This window comes from Tursiops truncatus, chromosome 11 (genome assembly GCF_011762595.2).
Source record: "Tursiops truncatus isolate mTurTru1 chromosome 11, mTurTru1.mat.Y, whole genome shotgun sequence".
Taxonomy (NCBI): domain Eukaryota; kingdom Metazoa; phylum Chordata; class Mammalia; order Artiodactyla; family Delphinidae; genus Tursiops; species Tursiops truncatus.
The window spans coordinates 41723871-41743418 of record NC_047044.1 but is presented as its reverse complement, the minus strand read 5'-3'; the positions used below and the strand labels follow the sequence as shown (position 1 = coordinate 41743418).

Here is a 19548-nt window from a genome sequence, read left to right as displayed (position 1 = left end):
TAAAATACCTAGGAATAAACCTACCTAAGGAGACAAAAGACTTGTATGCGGAAACTATAAGACACTGATGAAAGAAATTAAAGATAATACAAACAGATGGAGAGATATACCTTGTTCTTGGATTGGAAGAATCAACATTGTGAAAATGACGATACTACCCAAAGCAATCTACAGATTCAAGGCAACCCCTATCAAACTACCAATGGCATTTTTCACAGAACTAGAACAAAAAAATTCACAATTTGTATGGAAACACAAAAGACCCTGAATAGCCAAAGCAATCTTGAGAAAGAAAAACGCAGCTGGAGGAATCAGGCTCCCTGACTTCAGACCATACTACAAAGCTACAGTAATCAAGACAATATGGTACTGGCACAAAACCAGAAATACAGATCAATGGAACAGGATAGAAAGCCCAGAGATAAACCCAAGCACATATGGTCACCTTATCTTTGATAAACGAGGCAAGAGTACATAATGGAGAAAAGACAGCCTCTTCAATAAGTGGTGCTGGGAAACTGGACAGCTACATGTAAAAGAATGAAATTAGAACACTCCCTAACACCATACACAAAAATAAACTCAAAATGGATTAAAGACCTAAACGTAAGGTAAGACACTATAAAACTCTAGTGGAAAACATAAGCAGAACACTCCATGACATAAATCACAGCAAGATCCTTTTTGACCCACCTCCTAGAGAAATGGAAATAAAAACAAAAATAAACAAATGGGACCTAATGAAACTTAAAAGCTTTTGTACAGCAAAGGAAAACATAAACAAGACAAACAGACAACCCTTAAAATGGGAGAAAATATTTACAAACAAAGCAACTGACAAAGGATTAATCTCCAAAATATACAAGCAGCTCATGCAGCTCAATATCAAAAAAAACAAACAACCCAATCCATAAATGGGCAGAAGACCTAAACAGACATTTCTCCAAAGAAGATATACAGATTGCCAACAAACACATGAAAAGATGCTCAACATCACTAATCATTAGAGAAATGCAAATCAAAACTACAATGAGGTATCACCTCACACTGGTCAGAATGGTCATCATCAAAAAATCTACAAACAATAAATGCTGGAGAGGGTGTGGAGAACAGGGAACCCTCTTGCACTGTTGGTGGGAATGTAAATTGATACAGCCACTATGGAGAACAATATGGAGGTTCCTTAAAAAACTAAAAATAGAACTACCATACAACCCAGCAATCCCACTACTGGGCATATACCCTGAGAAAACCATACTTCAAAAAGAGTCATGTACCACAATGTTCACTGAAGCTCTATTTACAATAGTCAGGACATGGAAGCAACCTAAATATCCACCAATAGATGAATGGATAAAGAAGATGTGGTACATATATACAATGGAATATTACTCAGCCATAAAAAGAAACGAAATTGAGTTATTTGTAGCGGGGTGGATGGACCTAAAGACTGTCACACAGAGTGAAGTAAGTCAGAAAGAGAAAAACAAATACCGTATGCTAACACACCTATATGGAATATAAAAAAAAAAGTTTCTGAAGAACCTAGGGGCAGGACAGGAATAAAAACGCAGATATACAGAACAGACTTGAGGACACGGGTAGGGGGAAGGGTAAGCTGGGATGAAGTGAGAGAGTGGCATGGACTTATATATACTATCAAATGTAAAATAGATAGCTAATGGGAAGCAGCTGCATAGCACAGGGAGATCAGCTCGGTGTTTTGTGCCCACCTGGAGGGGTGGGAAAGGGAGGGTGGGAGGGAGACACAAGAGGGAGGAGATATGGGGATGTATGTATATGTATAGCTGATTCACTGTTATATAGCAGAAACTAACACACCATTGTAAAGCAATTATACTCCAACAAAGATGTTAAAAAAAAAAAAAAGACATACACAACAATTTGTTAACAAGGTCTACTGTACTTCCTGTGGAACCAGGGCTCACACTGGGAACGTGGGGACCCTTCAAGACTGCCACTGCACCAGGGAGGCATTAGGACAAGAGCAAGTAAAAAATGCCATGAAGCCTTCTCGCTGCTCTGAAGTCACCTGATTCTTGATTCAGCTCTCACTTAGTTGCTGCAAACCTCTGACTGTTTTCCAGAGTTCAGGCAAATTTGGTTATGACAGTTTCTGCTTGATTTTTTATGTTTCTTTGGGGGCAAAATAGCTTGGAGCTGCCTACTGTATCATTTTTCTGACCTGAAATTTTAAATTGTGGAGCCAAATTTTAAAGGTTGGTAACCAAAGATACTACGAATTTTAAAAATTTATATGCAGAGCAGGATCTAGTTACTTTTTTATTACATACCATTGGAGTGCGATGTTTCACTTTGGTCTGGATAACACCATCTTTTTCGTACTGTATCATATCGTTAAGTGGATCCCATGGTCGAGTACTACATAAATGAGAAAAGACCACTTGTTTAATGACTAGGCAAAACGCTCAGAAACTTTTTAAAAAACTTTCTACTCTACGATTAGATTTTCATTGGTAATTATAAACTTAGCTGTAAGATTAAGATATGTCATATCTAATCTTCTGATCCTCAGCTTATTTTATAGGCTAACTACTATCATGGAGTCAAATTTATAATGAATGGAACATCAAGGGTAAAATCTCACACATACTGTTTAATTAAAAAACTATTCATACTAACAATAAAAAAAAACCTAGCAGGCTTCCCTGGTGGCGCAGTGGTTGAGAATCCGCCTGCCAATGCAGGGGACACAGGTTTGAGCCCTGGTCTGGGAAGATCCCACGTGCCGCGGAGCAACTGGGCCCGTAAGCCACAACTACTGAGCCTGCGCGTCTGGGGCCTGTGCTCCGCAACGAGAGGTCGCGATAGTGAGAGGCCCGCGCACCGCGATGAAGAGTGGCCCCTGCTTGCCACAACTAGAGAAAGCCCTCGCACAGAAACGAAGACCTAACACAGCAAAAATAAATAAATAAATAAATTTAAAAAGAATAACAACCCAAGCCAAGCTGTAGGATGTTATTAAAAAAAAAAACAAAACTAGAAATGAAGGCAAGAAACTATGAGATACTGTTTGTAATATAATTTTTAATTACTTACTCTGCAAACCTGTAATGCCATTCTCCTGTGAGTGAGTCAAGGTCAAATAACTTGCAAGTCCACTCTTGATTTTTTGTTTTCCGATCTCTGGCAGCTTGTCTTTGAGCTTCTTCTAAAACACACTTTTCTTGAGTAGCTTCTGTTTGGTCTTTGGCATTTATGGCTCGAGTTACCCGCTGCCAGAGTCTAATACATGTGCAAAAATAATATTGAAAAGAACAACAGAAAATCAAATCTGCATGGAATAGGCTTGACTCCCCTTGAGAGAAAATGATGCCCATGTGGGTTTTTGGCTTTGAGAAAGCTTATGCTCGGATGCTTAGAAACAAGTCAAGATATAAAAAGTGATGCCTTGAATAGAGTGAGACAGTGGAGACCAATTTTTTTTCTTGGCCAGAGAAATTTATTACATGGGTTCTTAAACATATGGAAGTGAATGGTGCTGATCCACATGGTAGAAATGTAATGAAGGCTCAAGAATCTACATTTTAAACAAGCTCCCTAGATGATTCTTGTACATACTGTTTAGGATCCACTGGCCTCAAAGATCCAGAAGTATACTGCCATGTTTCTCAACCTTGGGTGGAGGATTTGTCAGGGAATTAAAAAGAATCAGAATCTCCGGGAGTGGGCCCAAGTATTGCTTTTTTTTTTTTTTAATGTTTCCCAGGTGGTTTTAATGTGCAGCCAGTGTTGAGAACCATTGATTTAGCAGAAAAAAATACTGAGGCAAAAATCTTTTCCCCTACTAAAGTTTAGTGTTTTACTAGATACTTAAAAATATATCTGTATTCTACCCATCTGGGGAAGATAGCATGTCGGGCTCAAAGAATAAAGGCTAGGGAATCAGATAGACTTGGGTTTTATCCTAGATCTGCCACTTCTTGGCTGGTGAACTTAAAGTTACTTGTCTAAGACTCATTTTCCTCATCTTTAAAATACATTAAATTATACCCACATCTCAAAAATTGTCGTATGCCTTCACAAAGTTTCACTCTGGATGGAGAGCATCACGTGGTTATAGCTGAAACAGAATTTTCAGAACTGGTGCATACGTAACCTTCCATCTTTGAAAACCTCAATTTTGAGCATAGAAGGAAAGTGCACGTAGACTTGAATCCTCAGGAGAAGAGAATGATATGCCTGTGCAAACATGTAGTGAGAACTAAACTGCATAATGTGTATAAAGTACCTAGTAGAGTGTCTTTTACACAGCTACCCCCTTCTCCTACCACAAGGAAAGAAATAGAAGAATACAATTGGGCAGTATGTATACAATATTTTTGGTGTAAAAGTATAGGAGATCCAGGAAGAATTTCATGATTTAAGAACATAAATTGTGGCCTTAATTAGTCCCCAAATAATATAAGTCCTCTAGAAGCCTGCACATCCAGTGGCGTGATTTTTGTATTTTAGAAAATAAAACAGAAGTAGATTTTGTACCACTTCGCCTAAAGTTCTACATGCCTAACCCAGGTTAGAAAACAGCTGCCAGATAAAAACCAAGAATCATTAGTCCCATCATTTTATGCAAACAAAAAAGTTTTTGTTCTTCTTCTTCTCTCTCTCTTTTTTTTTTAAATAAGCCCTGGAGCAGATAAGAAGAGAAAGGAAAAAATAGGAAGTTTAGTTTAGAGCTGCAGAAGAGCAGCATGATTTGTGTTATAATTATTTGACATTCACATACACCAAAACAAAATCTTGTCAAATCCCACAAATGTTGAACTATTTTGCTGAATTAAAAACAGAAAAGTGACCATACTGTTGAGGGATTACAAAAAATACTCTTTGATTTTCATGAAGTGAGCTGAAAAGTGGTATACTTACTTCTCTGATTCAAAATCTCCTTGCTCTTCAAATTTTACAGTGTGCCTTATTAATCTCCACTGCTTAATGTCTGGTGTTGGATTCCAGAAAACCTCTGAATTATCAGTCTTTTTGTCAGTAATAAAAACTTCACTATCCTATATTTAAAGAAATTAAAAATTAATGTAGAGAATTATCTTTATTTAAAAGGGAATTCTGTAGTTTAGTAATATAATAATAATTTCTTCCTGACAATCCCACAGTGACATTATTAAAACAAATATAACTAGCACTTTTCTAAAAGCCCCAAATCTCTTGTCATTCTTATAAAAACATTAAGATTAAATACCTAATACTTTTCATTTAAAAACTTGGTTGAATGCAGAGGAAGTTTGTGAGATTTCAGAAGTTTCACTTAATAAACAAATTTTAGACAATTACATGCAAAAAGCCTCAACAACTGTCTCTAAATTGTCAAAGTAGAGCATAGTGTTTGCTATAGCTACAATGAGATGCTGTAGACCATCTACGTATTCAATATATGTAGAAAAACTTAAGAGCCTTTCTTAGCATTAAAAATCTTAGCACAATCTTATAAATTTCATTTGTTAAAAACAGTTTTATCTTTTTTTCCAAATGATATTCAGATAGAAGTAAATTTTAAAAATAACAGAGCATTGTAGCCTCTTAGTTGAGTCTCTAGGTCCATCTTCATTTTCTCATCATATTTCTCATCATTTTCTGAGTATAATGCAGAAAAAAGCATATACCGGTGTTTACAGTGAGAGTGCATTTGGCAGTAGCATGATATGATCCTTTTTATTAATATAATAAGCTCCTCTTAACAAAATTATGTAAATATGAATTTAGGTCAGCAGAGAAGTAAATAAAAGCCATTGCTCTCAAAAAACACTGTATCTTTTCCATGGTCCTCAAAAGAAAATATAACCCTAATTGGAAATGCCTCTCCTGGTGAGAGGCAGTATACAGTTGTGTGTAAAAGCACGGTATTGGAGCCAGAGTGCCTGGGGGGAGATCTTACTTCACTACTTCGAACAAATTATTTAAACTCTCTGTGCCTCAGTGTCCTCCTCTGTAAAATGGGGACAATAATAATACTCATTTCATAGGGTATTATACTAAATATTAAATGAGTTAATATGAGCAACATTTTAAAACAATGCAGTACATAGTATGTGATATGTAAGTGTTAGCTACTTTTACTGATTTAAAGTTTTGGAAAGACCAAATATTACATTAAACTAAATACTGTTGATACAAAGCAATACCAAAATATTTGTTAAATTGAAACTGATGTTGAATAGTGATGCTTTTAGAAATGGGATAAGTGAACTTATAAAATTTGATTTTTAATTTTTTTCCCACAGAATAGAATTCTTTTTGTAAAGCTACAGTATAAAAATACTTACCCAATGTCCTTCCAAAGTAGCTAGGACTTCTTTTCCCAATTTTAGTTTCCCTGATATTTGATTAACACAGTCACTACTACCTAGAAATGGCTTTTAAAAGAAAAAATGTTGAAGAAACATTTTACTTTTAACTTATATTTACATACAATGTAGACCAAAAAAACCCCAAAAAGTAACTGTATAGTTACAGTGCTGTTAAAGGCACAAATGGTGAAATGCTGACTCAAATTTTAGTCAGAAATGTTCAATAAAAAGAAATTTAAATTTGTTGCTGTGGAAAAAATAGATAAAAACAGACTATGTGAAGCCCAAACAAACATATTACGAAAGGTCACACTGAAATAACTGGTGTCCTGTGCTCTCTCTTGATTCAAGACTGCACTCTATCAAGTTGCACTATTTTAAGCAGTAACAACTCAGTAAACATAAGGGACTTAACTCATCTATTGAATAGCACCTCCTCCTTTAAAAACAAAACAATAAAACAATATCCAATCAAAAAAAAACTTCTGAAAATTAAATTAGAAGAAATATATTTTGAGTTACTTTATCGCCTTACTGATGTTTCTCCTCACTGACAAAATTTTGATGCTCCAATCTAATCTTTAAAGGTGTCATAAATTACTTAAGACCTCTTCACTCATGATTTTCAAATATCATTATCACCATACAAGCAAAAAATCTGCTAAGAAGAAAAAAAAAATCAAAGGGCATTGAATCAAATAATACTTAAAGAGATCCTTTTTATTAGAGCAAAGTTGCTGATTACCTGGATATCAACATAGGAGCAATTTAGTCATAAGTATTAAATAATTCATAGAAATATTTTTATCTAAACGTAATGTACTATCCCACACCAAAAATGACACTGTGAAAAGGTCTTAAATTTCCCTTTTACGCTGAGGCAGACAGAATTTTCCAAAGATGGCCTCAATTATAGCTACTCTTCCTCCTTCAGCCCACATGTTCTTCCTCAATAAGATCCTGTCACCCTCTCACTGAGAAGTGGGGTCTGCATCCCTCCCCTTTGAATTTAGGTGGGTTTGTAATTCTTCAACTAGTAGAGAATGGTGGAAATGATGTAATTTGATTTCTGAGTCTAGGTCATGGACAGCAATGCAGCTTCTGCCTTCCTCACAGGACACTTGTCCTTGGAACCCTGAGCTGCCAAGTAAGAAGTCTGACTACCTTAAAGTTCCCATGATGTGAGGAAGACAAACCACATGAAAAAGTCATGTTTACAGGTGCTCAGATCTGCAGTCCTAGTCTTTCAGTCATCCCAACATGTGATGACTTACATGTCATCAGACATGTAAGTGATGAGCCTTCAGATGTTACCAGGCCCCAACTGTTGAGTCTCTCATAGCCTGAAAGTCTTCCTAACTGTTGCCTCAGCCATTATGTAGCAGAGATAAGCCATCCCCAATATGCCCTGTCCAAATTCCTGGCCCACAGGACTCCTAAGGAACAGAACATAGCTGTTTCTAAGCTCGTGAGTTTTAAGAGTAAAGTGTTAGGTGGAAATAGTAAATAATAAAACTGTTAGTGTACACAGCATAGCTCAAGCTGATACATGCTTTTCTTGGGAGGGTACATACTTTTTGGTATTCTATAAAGCAATGTTTCAATTTACTAAGAAATTTCCATTCATCCTCTTCTTAAATCTCTTATTATAGTGCCAACAGTTTTATTAATTAAAATTAAAAACAACAAATCATGGCTTTCTGTTGATTTGGATCTTCCAAGGCTGCCCTTTCATGAATTCTATGCTCTTATATTTAGTTTTTAATTAGAAACTAAATCTTGCTTTGTTCAATATACATCGTATAGCTCTTCTTTAATTAGATGATACCTCCTATCATTCTCTACTAACCTTTAGTTTGAATTCAAGTATTGCACTGTATCCAGTTTTTTGACATGTAATATTGACTGTTCCACCAAGCTCCAGTGTCATTGTGCCATAAAGAATTCCTAAAGAAAAAAAACAATTTTGACAAAAGGTTAAAGAGAAAGAGAGAGAGACTGGCTAATAACAAGTAGAACTTTATAATCTAATCTTCTAAGAGAAATAATTCAAGAGGATTCTGTCCTACTCAATTACAATCTATAATATGCACATAAAGTTGGTTCTGTAGGATTTGAATAGATAACAGTTGATCCACATTATTTCCAGAGTCTATATTTACAAATTTATATTCTCACTAAAATATATTAGTAATCCCAAAATAAATACCCACAGCATTTTTGCAGTCATTCATGGACGTGTGCAGAGTGGTGAAATATTTGTTGTCCAATGTGCACACTGAAGCTGAAGTCAAACAAGGTGAGACTCTTGACTTCTGGCTTCATTACTCATGTAGTAAACAAGTGTCTTTTCTGCAGTATATTTAGTGCCACATTTTTGTGTTTTTTGTTGGTGATTTTACTATTTACAATGGCCCCCAAATAAGTGCTATCTGGTTTTCCTAAGCACAGAAGGTTGTGATGTACTTTATGGAGAAAATATGTATGTTAAAGCTTGGTTCAGGCATGAGTTATAGTGCTGTTGGCTGTTAGTTCAATGCTAATGAATCAAAAGTATATATGTAATATGGTGTCTTTAAAAAGAAACAAAGTTATGCTTTGATTGGTTGATGAAAATGCTGTGACAAGAGGCTCACAGGAACCTAACCATGTGTTTCCTCTAGGAGCAACAGTTTAGTATTCATTAATTCAGTGTCTGTGGTGACTTTATAGGACATAAGTACTACAAATAACAAGAATCAACTGTATAAGTAAGATAAATTTAAAAATCTCTGTATTTTGGTTCTTGACTAAAAACAGTTGGAGAAATTCTGAGTTTGACGAGTTAAACAGGCTGTGTGTGTGTGTGTGTGTGTGTGTGTGTGTGTGTGTGTGTGTGTGTATCTGTTCTTGGACTAAACTTTTTTTTTCCCCAATGTTCATCATTCCCATAGTTTGTATATTTTTACTATGCATACATAGAAACCACATAAGCTCATTTTGCACACAATCATACTATACACATCTTTCTCCGATTTGATTTTTAAACTCAACATTTTAGATAGGATTTAAAACTTTTTCAAATTTTTTAATATAATTTTTAAAGGTTACTCTCCATTTACAGTTATTACAAAATCTTGGCTATATTCCCCGTGTTGTACAGTACATCATTGAGCCTTGAGCCTATCTTACCAATAGTTTGTACCTCCTAGTCCTCCACACCTATAATGCACCCCCCTCCCCAATGGCAACCACTAGTGTGTTCTCTGTATCTGTGAATCTGCTTCTTTTTTTGTTATATTCACTAGTTCATTGTATTTTTTAGATTCCATGTATTGAATATAAGTGATATCATACAGTATTTGTCTTTTTCTGACTTATTTCACTTAGCATAATGCCCTCCAAGTTGGACTCAACTCTTAAGGCAGCCTTTAATATGCAAATGCACAATGTTAATTTTCAAGAGAGGAACAGACTATGCAATGCTTCTCATATTTATTTGGCTATGGAATTCTTATTTTATACAACAATTTGAGACTAGTGATTTGGAGAACACATCTTAGAAAATACACGAAGGTAGAAAATAATCATTTCCTCATTCACAAGGGGTTATGATCTCTCCTTTTTTCCATGCAATAAAAACACTGCTATGAAAAAAAAAATTTTCCCTGTTGCTATTTAGGTATGACATTAGGTATCTCTCTACATGAAATATCATTTTATTTATTCTAAATTATTTAAAATTTAAAAGTATATTTCTCATCAATTCATTTCATGATTTCAGATATTTCACTTCATGTCTATTTCAAGAACCATACATGAAACTCAAAGAATTACCTAGCCTGAGGTCACAAGTTGGCAGTCCTGCACAGTGGATGGGAGTCAACAAGCCTAGAGTTTAGTCTCAGCATTCTTACTAACTAGCTGGTCTGGCTTTAGATAAGATTCTTAACCCTCCTGGTTTTTTCATCTGTGAAATGAGGTCATATTAAATAATTTCTATGTTTTCATGAATCAGTTCCTAAAATAGAGGATAATTACCCTAAAAAGTTATTTTTAAGAAATGGGTTGGAAAGAAGGGTAAAGATAATGACCAAGCTGAGTGTTTAAGATGATGCCATATAGCATAGCAGTGCAGATTGCAGAGCTGTGTGATCTCAGGCAAATTAACCTCTTTCTGCCTTATCCTCCTCGTTCATAAAACAGGGATAATATTACCTACTTCATAGGGCTGCTGGAATGATTAAATGAGTTTATAAATGTAAAGTGCACAGAATAGTTGGGTGCCTGGCCTGTTTTAAATGATAGTTATTATTTAATACTTTTATCTGTATATTAAATAATGGGGAAAAAGCATAATACATTAATTTTTAACAAACTGCCAAACAAGGATGAGAAAAAATTTTAAAGAACTTGTTACAATGAAAAGCAGTGCATTAAAATTTTAAAAAGGGGTGGTGGTGCAAGAAGATAAAAATCACTTTTGAGGATTCGGAAATAGCGGTCAGTTTCATCAAATTTTACAACTCGTAGACAAGGCAAATGAAATTCCATTATTATAAATCAGCCTCTTCCAAATAAAGTACGTGTCACAAAAAATCTACTGTGGTGAATTAATTCATCATAGAAATATTCAGCAGATGATAACAGTGATCTCAAGTATCTGTAAACCAAGGACACTTTCACACAAAAGGCTGACTCCATCAACCTCAAAACATAAATTACAGTCAAATACACTTACTTAAAAAGAAGGTTTAAAAAAAACCTAACTCAAGTATAGAAAATATTTACCTTTACAATGAGCATATGGCATTGTCATTGCATAATCTTCACCTCTATTCAAGAAAGTTAACCGTGCTTCTCCTTCTAATAGTGCAGATAATGAGTTTCCTGAAATAAATATTGTTTTTTAAGTTTCACAAAAATAATTCAGCCAATTCAAAACAAACAAAACATATTTAGGACACCTACCAGATACCTACAGTGGAATGTCTTAAAAATGTCTCAGTCTCAATGTGTCCAAACATATATTTGTTGTCTTATACCCAAAACATATTCGATCCATGTTCCTATTCTTACAAAACGAGTACTTTTAAAAGGTACTCGTTATATGTTTGTTGTGTTATTTTACATGAGGCTCTTAAAAAAAATCTTAAACATGTAGAACATGCCGTAAAACACTATTTCACTGTATAGCTTAATATGCCCTTTTTTGAATAAAAACATTATTTCTTATCTGTAAGACACATTACTTCGTTAAGTCCCAAGCTTTAAGTACGTATAATTGATATAATAATACTATGGCTAATTTAGAAAAAATTTAAAATATGCATAACCCACCAAAATGCAATTGATGATAAAATTTCATGGTATTTTCTTCTAGCTTTTCATATATATATATATATATATATATATATATAAAAATATATATATTTCCCCCATTGAGAGCTTTATTGAAGTATAATTTACATACAGTAAGTGACCCATTTTAATGGTGCATTTTGATAGTCTTAGCAATTGTATCCAGTCACGTAACCTCCACCAGCACAATCCCTGCTCCTTGGCAGTCAATCTTTTCCTCCAGCCCAAGGAAACCACTGGTCTGGTTTCTATCACTATACTTTGGCCTATTTTAGAATTTTGTATAGATGGCATCATAGAATATGTAGTTTATTGTGTCTGATTTCTTTCACTTAGCAAAATATTTTTCAGACTCATCCATGTTATTGTATCATCATTTCATGCCACTTTAACAATACTGAAAAATCTAAGGTATGAACATAGTATATCTCTCCATTTACTTATCTTCTTTAATTTTCCTCAGCAATGCTTTGTAGTTTTCAGTGTACAGGTCTTATATATCTTTCATTAAATTTACTCTTAAATATTTTATTTTTAAGATACTATTGTAATCAGAGTTGTTTTTTAAATTCCATTCTGCAAGTGTACATTTCTAGTATATAGAAATACAATTGATTTTTGTATTTTGATCATGTATCCTACAACCTTACGAAATTCACTCATTAGTTCTAGTAGTATGGTGGTATATTTTAGAGGATTTTCTATATAGATCAGGTATGTATGTGGTTTAACTTCTTCCTTTCTAATCTGTATGCTTGTTCTTTAACTTGTCTACTGCACTGGCTAGGACTTCTAACAGAATTTCATACAGAAGTGGTGAGAGTGAATATGCTTGCCTTGTACCTGACCTTAAGTAAAAATTGTTCTATTTTCAACATAAGAGTATTAAGTTGGCTATTTATTTTTCATAGATACCTTTAATCTAGTCCTAGTTTGTTGAGAGCTTTTATCATGAATGGATATTGAATTTTGTCAAATGCTTTTTCTGAATCTATTAAAATGATATGATTTTCCTTTATTCTATTAATATGAATTACACTGATTGTTTCTCAGGTGATATGCCAACCTTGTATTTGTGAGATAAACCCCACTTGATCATGATATATTATCTTTTAAATATATTGATCATGACATATATCATTTTTAGATATCCAATTATGTGTGTGTATTACCGTTTATATATATATATTGATTTGTTACTAATTTGTTAAGGATTTTTGCAGGTATATTCAAGAAAGATGTTGATCTACAGTTTTCTGATAATGTCTGGTTTGGGGATAATGTCTGGCCTCATAAAATAGCTGAAAAGTGTTTCCTCCTCTTCTATCTTCTGTAAGAAGCTGTACAGAATTGGCATTATTTCTTCCTTAAATATTTACAAGAACTCAAAATATCTGGGCCTGGACCATAACTTTTTTATAATTCTTTTTTAAATTAATTATTTTTGGCTGCATTAGGTCTTCTTTGTTGTGTGTGGGCTTTCTCTAGTTGCAGTGAGCGGGGGCTAGCCTTTGTTGCAGTGCGCTGGCTTCTCACTGCGGTGGCTTCTCTTGTTGCAGAGCACGGGCTCTAGGCGCGCGGGCTTCAGTAGTTGTGGCTCGCGGGCTCTAAAGCACAGGCTCAGTAGTTGTGGTGCACGGGCTTAGTTGCTCCACATGTGGGATCTTCCCAGACCAGGGCCCGAACCCGTGTCCCCTGCATTTGCAGGTGGATTCTTAACCACTGTGCCACCAGGGAAGCCCTGGACTATATCTTTGAAGGAAGATTTAAAATTACTAATTCAATTTCTTCCACTGATTTAAGGCTATTATAATTTTACATTTCTTCTTGGGTCGGTTTTGGTAATTTGTGTTTTTTAAGGGATTTGCCTGTTTCATCCAAGCTGTCAAATTTATTGTCATAAAATTATCCATAATATTTCCTTATCATCTTTTCAGTGTCTGTAGGATCCGTAGTGATTCTGCTCATTTTATTCCTGATTTGTATTCTTTATTTTGATCAGTCTAAAAGCAACTCTTGGGTTCCCTGATTTTCTCAATTGTCTGTCCACTTTCTACACTGATGTCTGCTCATTATTATTTCCTTTCTTCTACCTACCTGAAATTTGATTAGCTTTTTCTAACTTCATAGGGTAAAAAGTTAGATCACTGATTTGGTTCTTTCTTTTTTTCTAATTTAAAGTTATAAATCTCTCTCTAAGCACCCCTTTTGCTGTATCCTACAAATTTTGATATGCTGTATTTTCATATCATCTAGTCTTAAATATTTTCTAATTTCTCTTGTGATTTCTTCTTTGGCCCATGAATTATTTAGAAGTGTGTTATTTAATTTCTAAATATTTGGAGTTTACCTCGATATCTTGTTATTTATTTCTAATTCTATTTCATAAAGGTTGCAGAACATATTCTGTATGATTTCCATCTTTTGAAGTTTATGGAGAGTGGTTTTATGGTCAAACATGTGATCTATACCAGTGAAAAACCATATGTGTACTTGAACACAATGTGTATTCTGTAACTGTTGCCTGTAATGTTCTAGAAATATCAATTAAGGTAAGGTGTTGATAGTGTTTTTCAGGTCTATATGTCTTTGCTTATATTTCATCTAGTTGTCTTATCATCTGCTGAGGAGACAGTGTTAATCTAAATATGATTTTGGAATTGCCTATTTCTCCCCCTAATTCTGTTTTTGTTTCATGTATTTTGAGGTTCTATGATTTGATATACATTTGTGATTATTATGCTTTCCTGACGTACTAAAACTTTTATCATTATGAACTACTCCTTTTTTATCTCTTTAAAACTTTTTGTCTTAAAAGTTTATTAATATAGCCACTCAATCATACTTGAACTTAATGTTCACATAGTTTAGCTTTTAATGTTTCTATCCATATACTTTCAACCTATTTGTGTCTTTACACTTAAAGTGGATCTATCCTTGCTGTTTTATTCAATCTGACAATCTGTCTTTAAATTGGATTATTTTGACCATTAACACTGATATAATTACGATGGGTTTTTTATCTGCCATGTTACTGTGTATTTTCTATTGTTCCTCTCTGATTTTTATTCCTTGATCAAGCTTTCCTGCTACTTTAAAAAATAATTTGAATTTTTTTTTAGAATTTCATTTCAATAATCTTATTGGCTTTTTACTTATGCTTGTCATTATTGTGTGGATGTGTGTATGCTCATGTGCACACGCACATGCTCTAAAATAGCGTTTCTCAACAGTGGCGCTACTGCTATTTTGGGCTGGATAATTCTTTGTTGTGGTGGGTTGTCCTGTGCATTGTAGGATATTTAGCAGCATCCCTGGCCTCAAACTACTGGATATACCAACTGGAAAACCAAAATATCTCTGGCCATTGCCAAATGTCTCCTGGGCCCCAAAGTTGAGGACCAGTGCTTTAGGGATTACAAATATTTATCTTTAAAATTTCACACGCCACTTACAATTAAATTAACCACTTTTATAAAATGTAGAAACTTTGCAATCTGTATGGCCACTCTCCTTTAAGCCTTTATGCTATAGTTATATCTGCATATGCTATAAAATTCACAAGGCAATGTTAACATTCTTTGTTTTGAACAGTAATATATATTATAAACAAATTGAGAAGAAAAAGTACGAAAAAATGTCTTTTGGATTTACTAGATACTTATTTCTTACACTCTTCTGTCCATTCTGAGGATCTGGGTTTTTATCTAGTATCATTTACCTTTAGCTTGAAGAACTTTATTTAGCTTTTCTTGTAGTATGACTCTTCTGGCAACAAATTCTTTTAGTTTTATTTTATCTGAAAATGACTTTATTCTTGAAGAATATTTTCTTTCAACACTATAGAGATGTTCCATTTCCCTGAGTTCTTCACAGATTCTAATAAGAAGTTGGCCATTACAGAATCATTATTTCCCTGAATGTATTATACTGCTTTTCTCTTTTTGTTTTCAAGATTTGTCTTTGATCTTTGGCTTTAAATAGTTTGAGTACATTGTGTCTTGGCTTAGCCATCTTTTTTGTTTTTTTTCCCTAACCACTAGACTGTCAGGAAATTTCCTGTATTGCCTTCTCTAGGACATTGATGGATTCCCACTCCACCAGTTTTCTAGAACTCGAAGTTAAAGAAGTGGGAGTTGGGAACTTCTCTGGTGGTCCAGTGGTTAAGACTGCACTTCCACTACAGGGGGCATGAGCTCGATCCCTGGTTGGGGAACCAAGATCCCGCATGCATTGGTTTAGCCATCTTAATGTTTATTCTGCTTGGTATGCTTTGAGCATCTTGAATGTGTAAATTTATACCTTTCGTTATATTTGGAAAACTTTTGCATCAACTCATTTTTTTTAACATCGTTATTGGAGTATAATTGCTTTACAATGGTGTGTTAGTGCCTGCTTTATAACAAAGTTAATCAGCTATACATATACATATATCCCCATATCTCCTCCCTGTTGCATCTCCTTCCCACCCTCCCTATCCCACCCCTCTAGGTGGTCAAAAAGTATCGAGCTGATCTCCCTGTGCTATGCGGCTGCTTCCCACTAGCTATCTATTTTACGTTTGGTAGTGTATATATGTCCATGCCACTCTCTCACTTCGTCCCAGCTTACCCTTCCCCCTCCCTGTGTCCTCAAGTCCATTCTCTACATCTGTGTCTTTATTCCTGTTCTGCCCCTAGTTTCTTCAGAACCAATTTTTTTTTTTTTAGATTCTATATATATGTGTTAGCATGTGGTATTTGTTTTTCTCTTTCTGACTTACTTCACTCTGTATGACATACTCTAGGTCCATCCACCTCATTACAAATAACTCAGTTTCGTTTCTTTTTATGGTTGAGTAATATTCCATTGTATATATGTGCCACATCTTCTATACCCATTCATCTGTCGATGGACACTTAGGTTGCTTCCATGTACTGGCTATTGTGAATAGAGCTGCAATGAACATTGTGGTACATGACTCTTTTTGAATTACGGTTTTCTCAGGGTATATGCCCAATAGTGGGATTGCTGGGTTGTACGGTAGTTCTATTTTTAGTTTTTTAAGGAACCACCATACTGTTCTCCATAGTGGTTGTATCAATTTACATTCCCACCAACAGTGCAAGAGGGTTCCCTTTCTTCACACCCTCGCTAGCATTTATTGTTTGTAGATTTTTTGATGAAGGCCATTCTGACTGGTGTGAGGTGATACCTCATTGTAGTTTTGATATGCATTTCTTTAATGATTAGTGATGTTGAGCATCATCAATTCATTATTTTCCTGTTCCATTTTCTCTCCCCTTCTGGGACTCCAGTAACACGTATGTTAGACCACATGATTTTATATAACAGATATCTGAGGCTCTGTTCATTTTTTTTTTTTTTTTTTTTTTTTTTTGGGGTAAGCGGGCCTCTCACTTGTGGCCTCTCCCGCTGCGGAGCACAGGCTCCGGACGCGCAGGCTCAGCGGCCATGGCTCACGGGCCCAGCCGCTCCGCGGCATGTGGGATCCTCCCGGACCGGGGCACGAACCCTCGTCCCCTGCATCGGCAGGCGGACGCTCAACCACTGCGCCACCAGGGAAGCCCTCTGTTCATTTTTTAATATAATTTTTCTCTGTGCTTTCCACATTGGATTTCTATTTATCTATTTACAAGCTCACTTATTTTCTTCTCTATCATCTCCACTCTGCTGTAAAGTTCACTCTATGAATTTTTAATTTAAAATACTGAATTTTTCAGTTCTAGAATTTCTATTTAATTTTTGAAATATATCTATTTCTACTTTTCTTCTAAGCTGTACAATTTTTTCATTCACTGTGACCATATTTTCTTTTACTTATTTAAGGGCACTTATTTTAGCCACTTAAAAATCCTTGTGTGCTACTTCCAACAGTATATCCTGGGGTTTGTCTCAGTTGATTTTCTTTTCCTTTGAGAATATGTTCCATTTTCCTGGGTCTTTAAGTTAGGTAATTTTGTATTCGATTCTGGACATTATAAATGTTGAGTTGTAGAGACTCTGAATTCTATTATTTTTCTCCAATGAAAGTTGTTCTTTTGTCTTAGCATGCAATTATTCGATTGGACTCAAATTACGAACTTTGGTTTTTTTTTTGGGTGGCAGTTTTGTTCTGGATTTAGCCAGAGAGGTAGGCAGAGAGAATTCAGGATCCCCTCTCTGGCTCTTTTACTTTTCAGGTTCCTGTTCTCTGTCCAGTGGCCACAGTTTCTCCAAATTTAGTGTTTGGTTCCCCAGGTCAGAAAGGCTGCAATGTTTCCACCAGTTTACCCTGATAACTGTACCTGACCTGAGGCTGAAAGTCACGGAAACGAGGATTCATTCTGTATAATTTCTGTTGTATGACTGTGGACTTTCCACTAAATTGGCCTGCAATTGCTCTCTTGAATGTTTTCACGTATTAATAGCTGCTTTCTGTATTAGGGCCAGATGTCCAGAGGAGAAGGACTGGTCTAGTAGGACCTTATTCAGACACTGTTGTTCACATACATTCGTAACACATTTCTCTCTTAAAATCATTTCTCTCTTATTATATAGTATTCATAACCATACTATATCTTAAAATAACTGAATGTTCTCTTATTTTAAAGGAAATACTTGCTCTTTGTGGGAAAGTTGAAAAATCCAACGATAATTACCCATAATTCCATCATTCAGGTTAATCATGAAATCTTGATATAATTCCTTGCATCTTTTTTTCCTATATATGAATGTATACATGTTTTAAAGCAGAGTTGACTCAGAGCATATATGTACTCTGCTTTTCACTTAACATTATATCATAAGCCATTTCAGATTTTACTGCACATTAGAATTACCTGAGGAGATTGTAAAAATGTATATTCTTGGGCTTCCCTGGTGGCACAGTGGTTAAGAATCTGCCTGCCAATACAGGGGACAGGGGTTCGAGCCCTGGTCTGGGAAGATCCCACATACCGCAGAGCAACTAAGCCCATGCACCACAACTACTGAGCCTGCGCTCTGGAGCCCACGAGCCCTAACTACTGAGCCCGTGTGCTGCAACTAGTGAAGCCCGTGTGCCCAGAGTCCGTGCTATGCAACAAGAGAGGCCACCACAGTGAGAAGCCCACGCGTCACAACAAAGAGTAGCCCCCGCTCGCCAAACTAGAGAAAAGCCCCGCGCACAGCAACAAAGACCCAACGCAACCAAAAATAAAATAATATAAATAAATTTATATTAAAAAAGAATATACTTGAGCCCAGTGATTTTGATTTGGTAAGTCAAGATTGGGATTCAGGACTCCAAAATTTTAACTGATACTCTGATTATGAAATTGATGGTTTATGCATACCGTTTGAAAAACAAGAGCAGTTCTCCCAAATGATGATAAATTATTCAACCCATAGCAAAGTGACTAAGTACCTATATTTTATCTGCTCTGCAGAATATCAGAAAGCCATTTAAAAATGAATGGTTCTTAGGGCAAAGACTAGTGGTACAAGAAAAAACAGATCCATAGATCCAAGAAGATAGCCCTTGAAATACAAAATAATGGCATTAAAAACCAGTGATAAATAAACCAAATACTGAGAAAATTTATTGGCTTTTGGGAAGAGAAAGTTGTGCTCTTGCTTCACTTCATACACACTATATACAAAGAAATAAATTTCAGGCAAACTAAAGAGCAGTGAAAGCATAAAAATATGAGAACATGTGAGCGACTTATTATATAAGCTGAAGAGAGAAAGGGTTTTCTAATTGTGACACCAAAAGCAAAAACCAGCAAAGGAAAAACTGATAATTTAGTACATCAAAATGTCAAGAGAGGGCTTCCCTGGTGGCGCAGTGGTTGAGAGTCCGCCTGCCGATGCAGGGGACGCGGGTTCGTGCCCCGGTCCGGAA

At 35.4% G+C, this 19548-nt stretch overlaps 1 protein-coding gene across 5 annotated transcripts in view; it reads right to left on the bottom strand.

The window, feature by feature from the left end:
- The window catches only part of OSBPL8 (oxysterol binding protein like 8), a 189643-nt gene that overhangs the window by 14224 nt on the left and 155871 nt on the right, over window positions 1-19548 (bottom strand). For all 5 annotated transcript variants that reach the window (XM_019952713.3, XM_019952714.3, XM_073788387.1 and 2 more), the window contains 6 exons: window positions 11112-11210; window positions 8191-8288; window positions 6318-6407; window positions 4909-5045; window positions 3082-3267; window positions 2316-2403 (listed from right to left, as the gene is read on the bottom strand). In XM_019952713.3, coding sequence (XP_019808272.2) covers window positions 2316-2403; window positions 3082-3267; window positions 4909-5045; window positions 6318-6407; window positions 8191-8288; window positions 11112-11210 — 698 coding nt within the window. The remainder of the gene's footprint in view (window positions 1-2315; window positions 2404-3081; window positions 3268-4908; window positions 5046-6317; window positions 6408-8190; window positions 8289-11111; window positions 11211-19548) is intronic.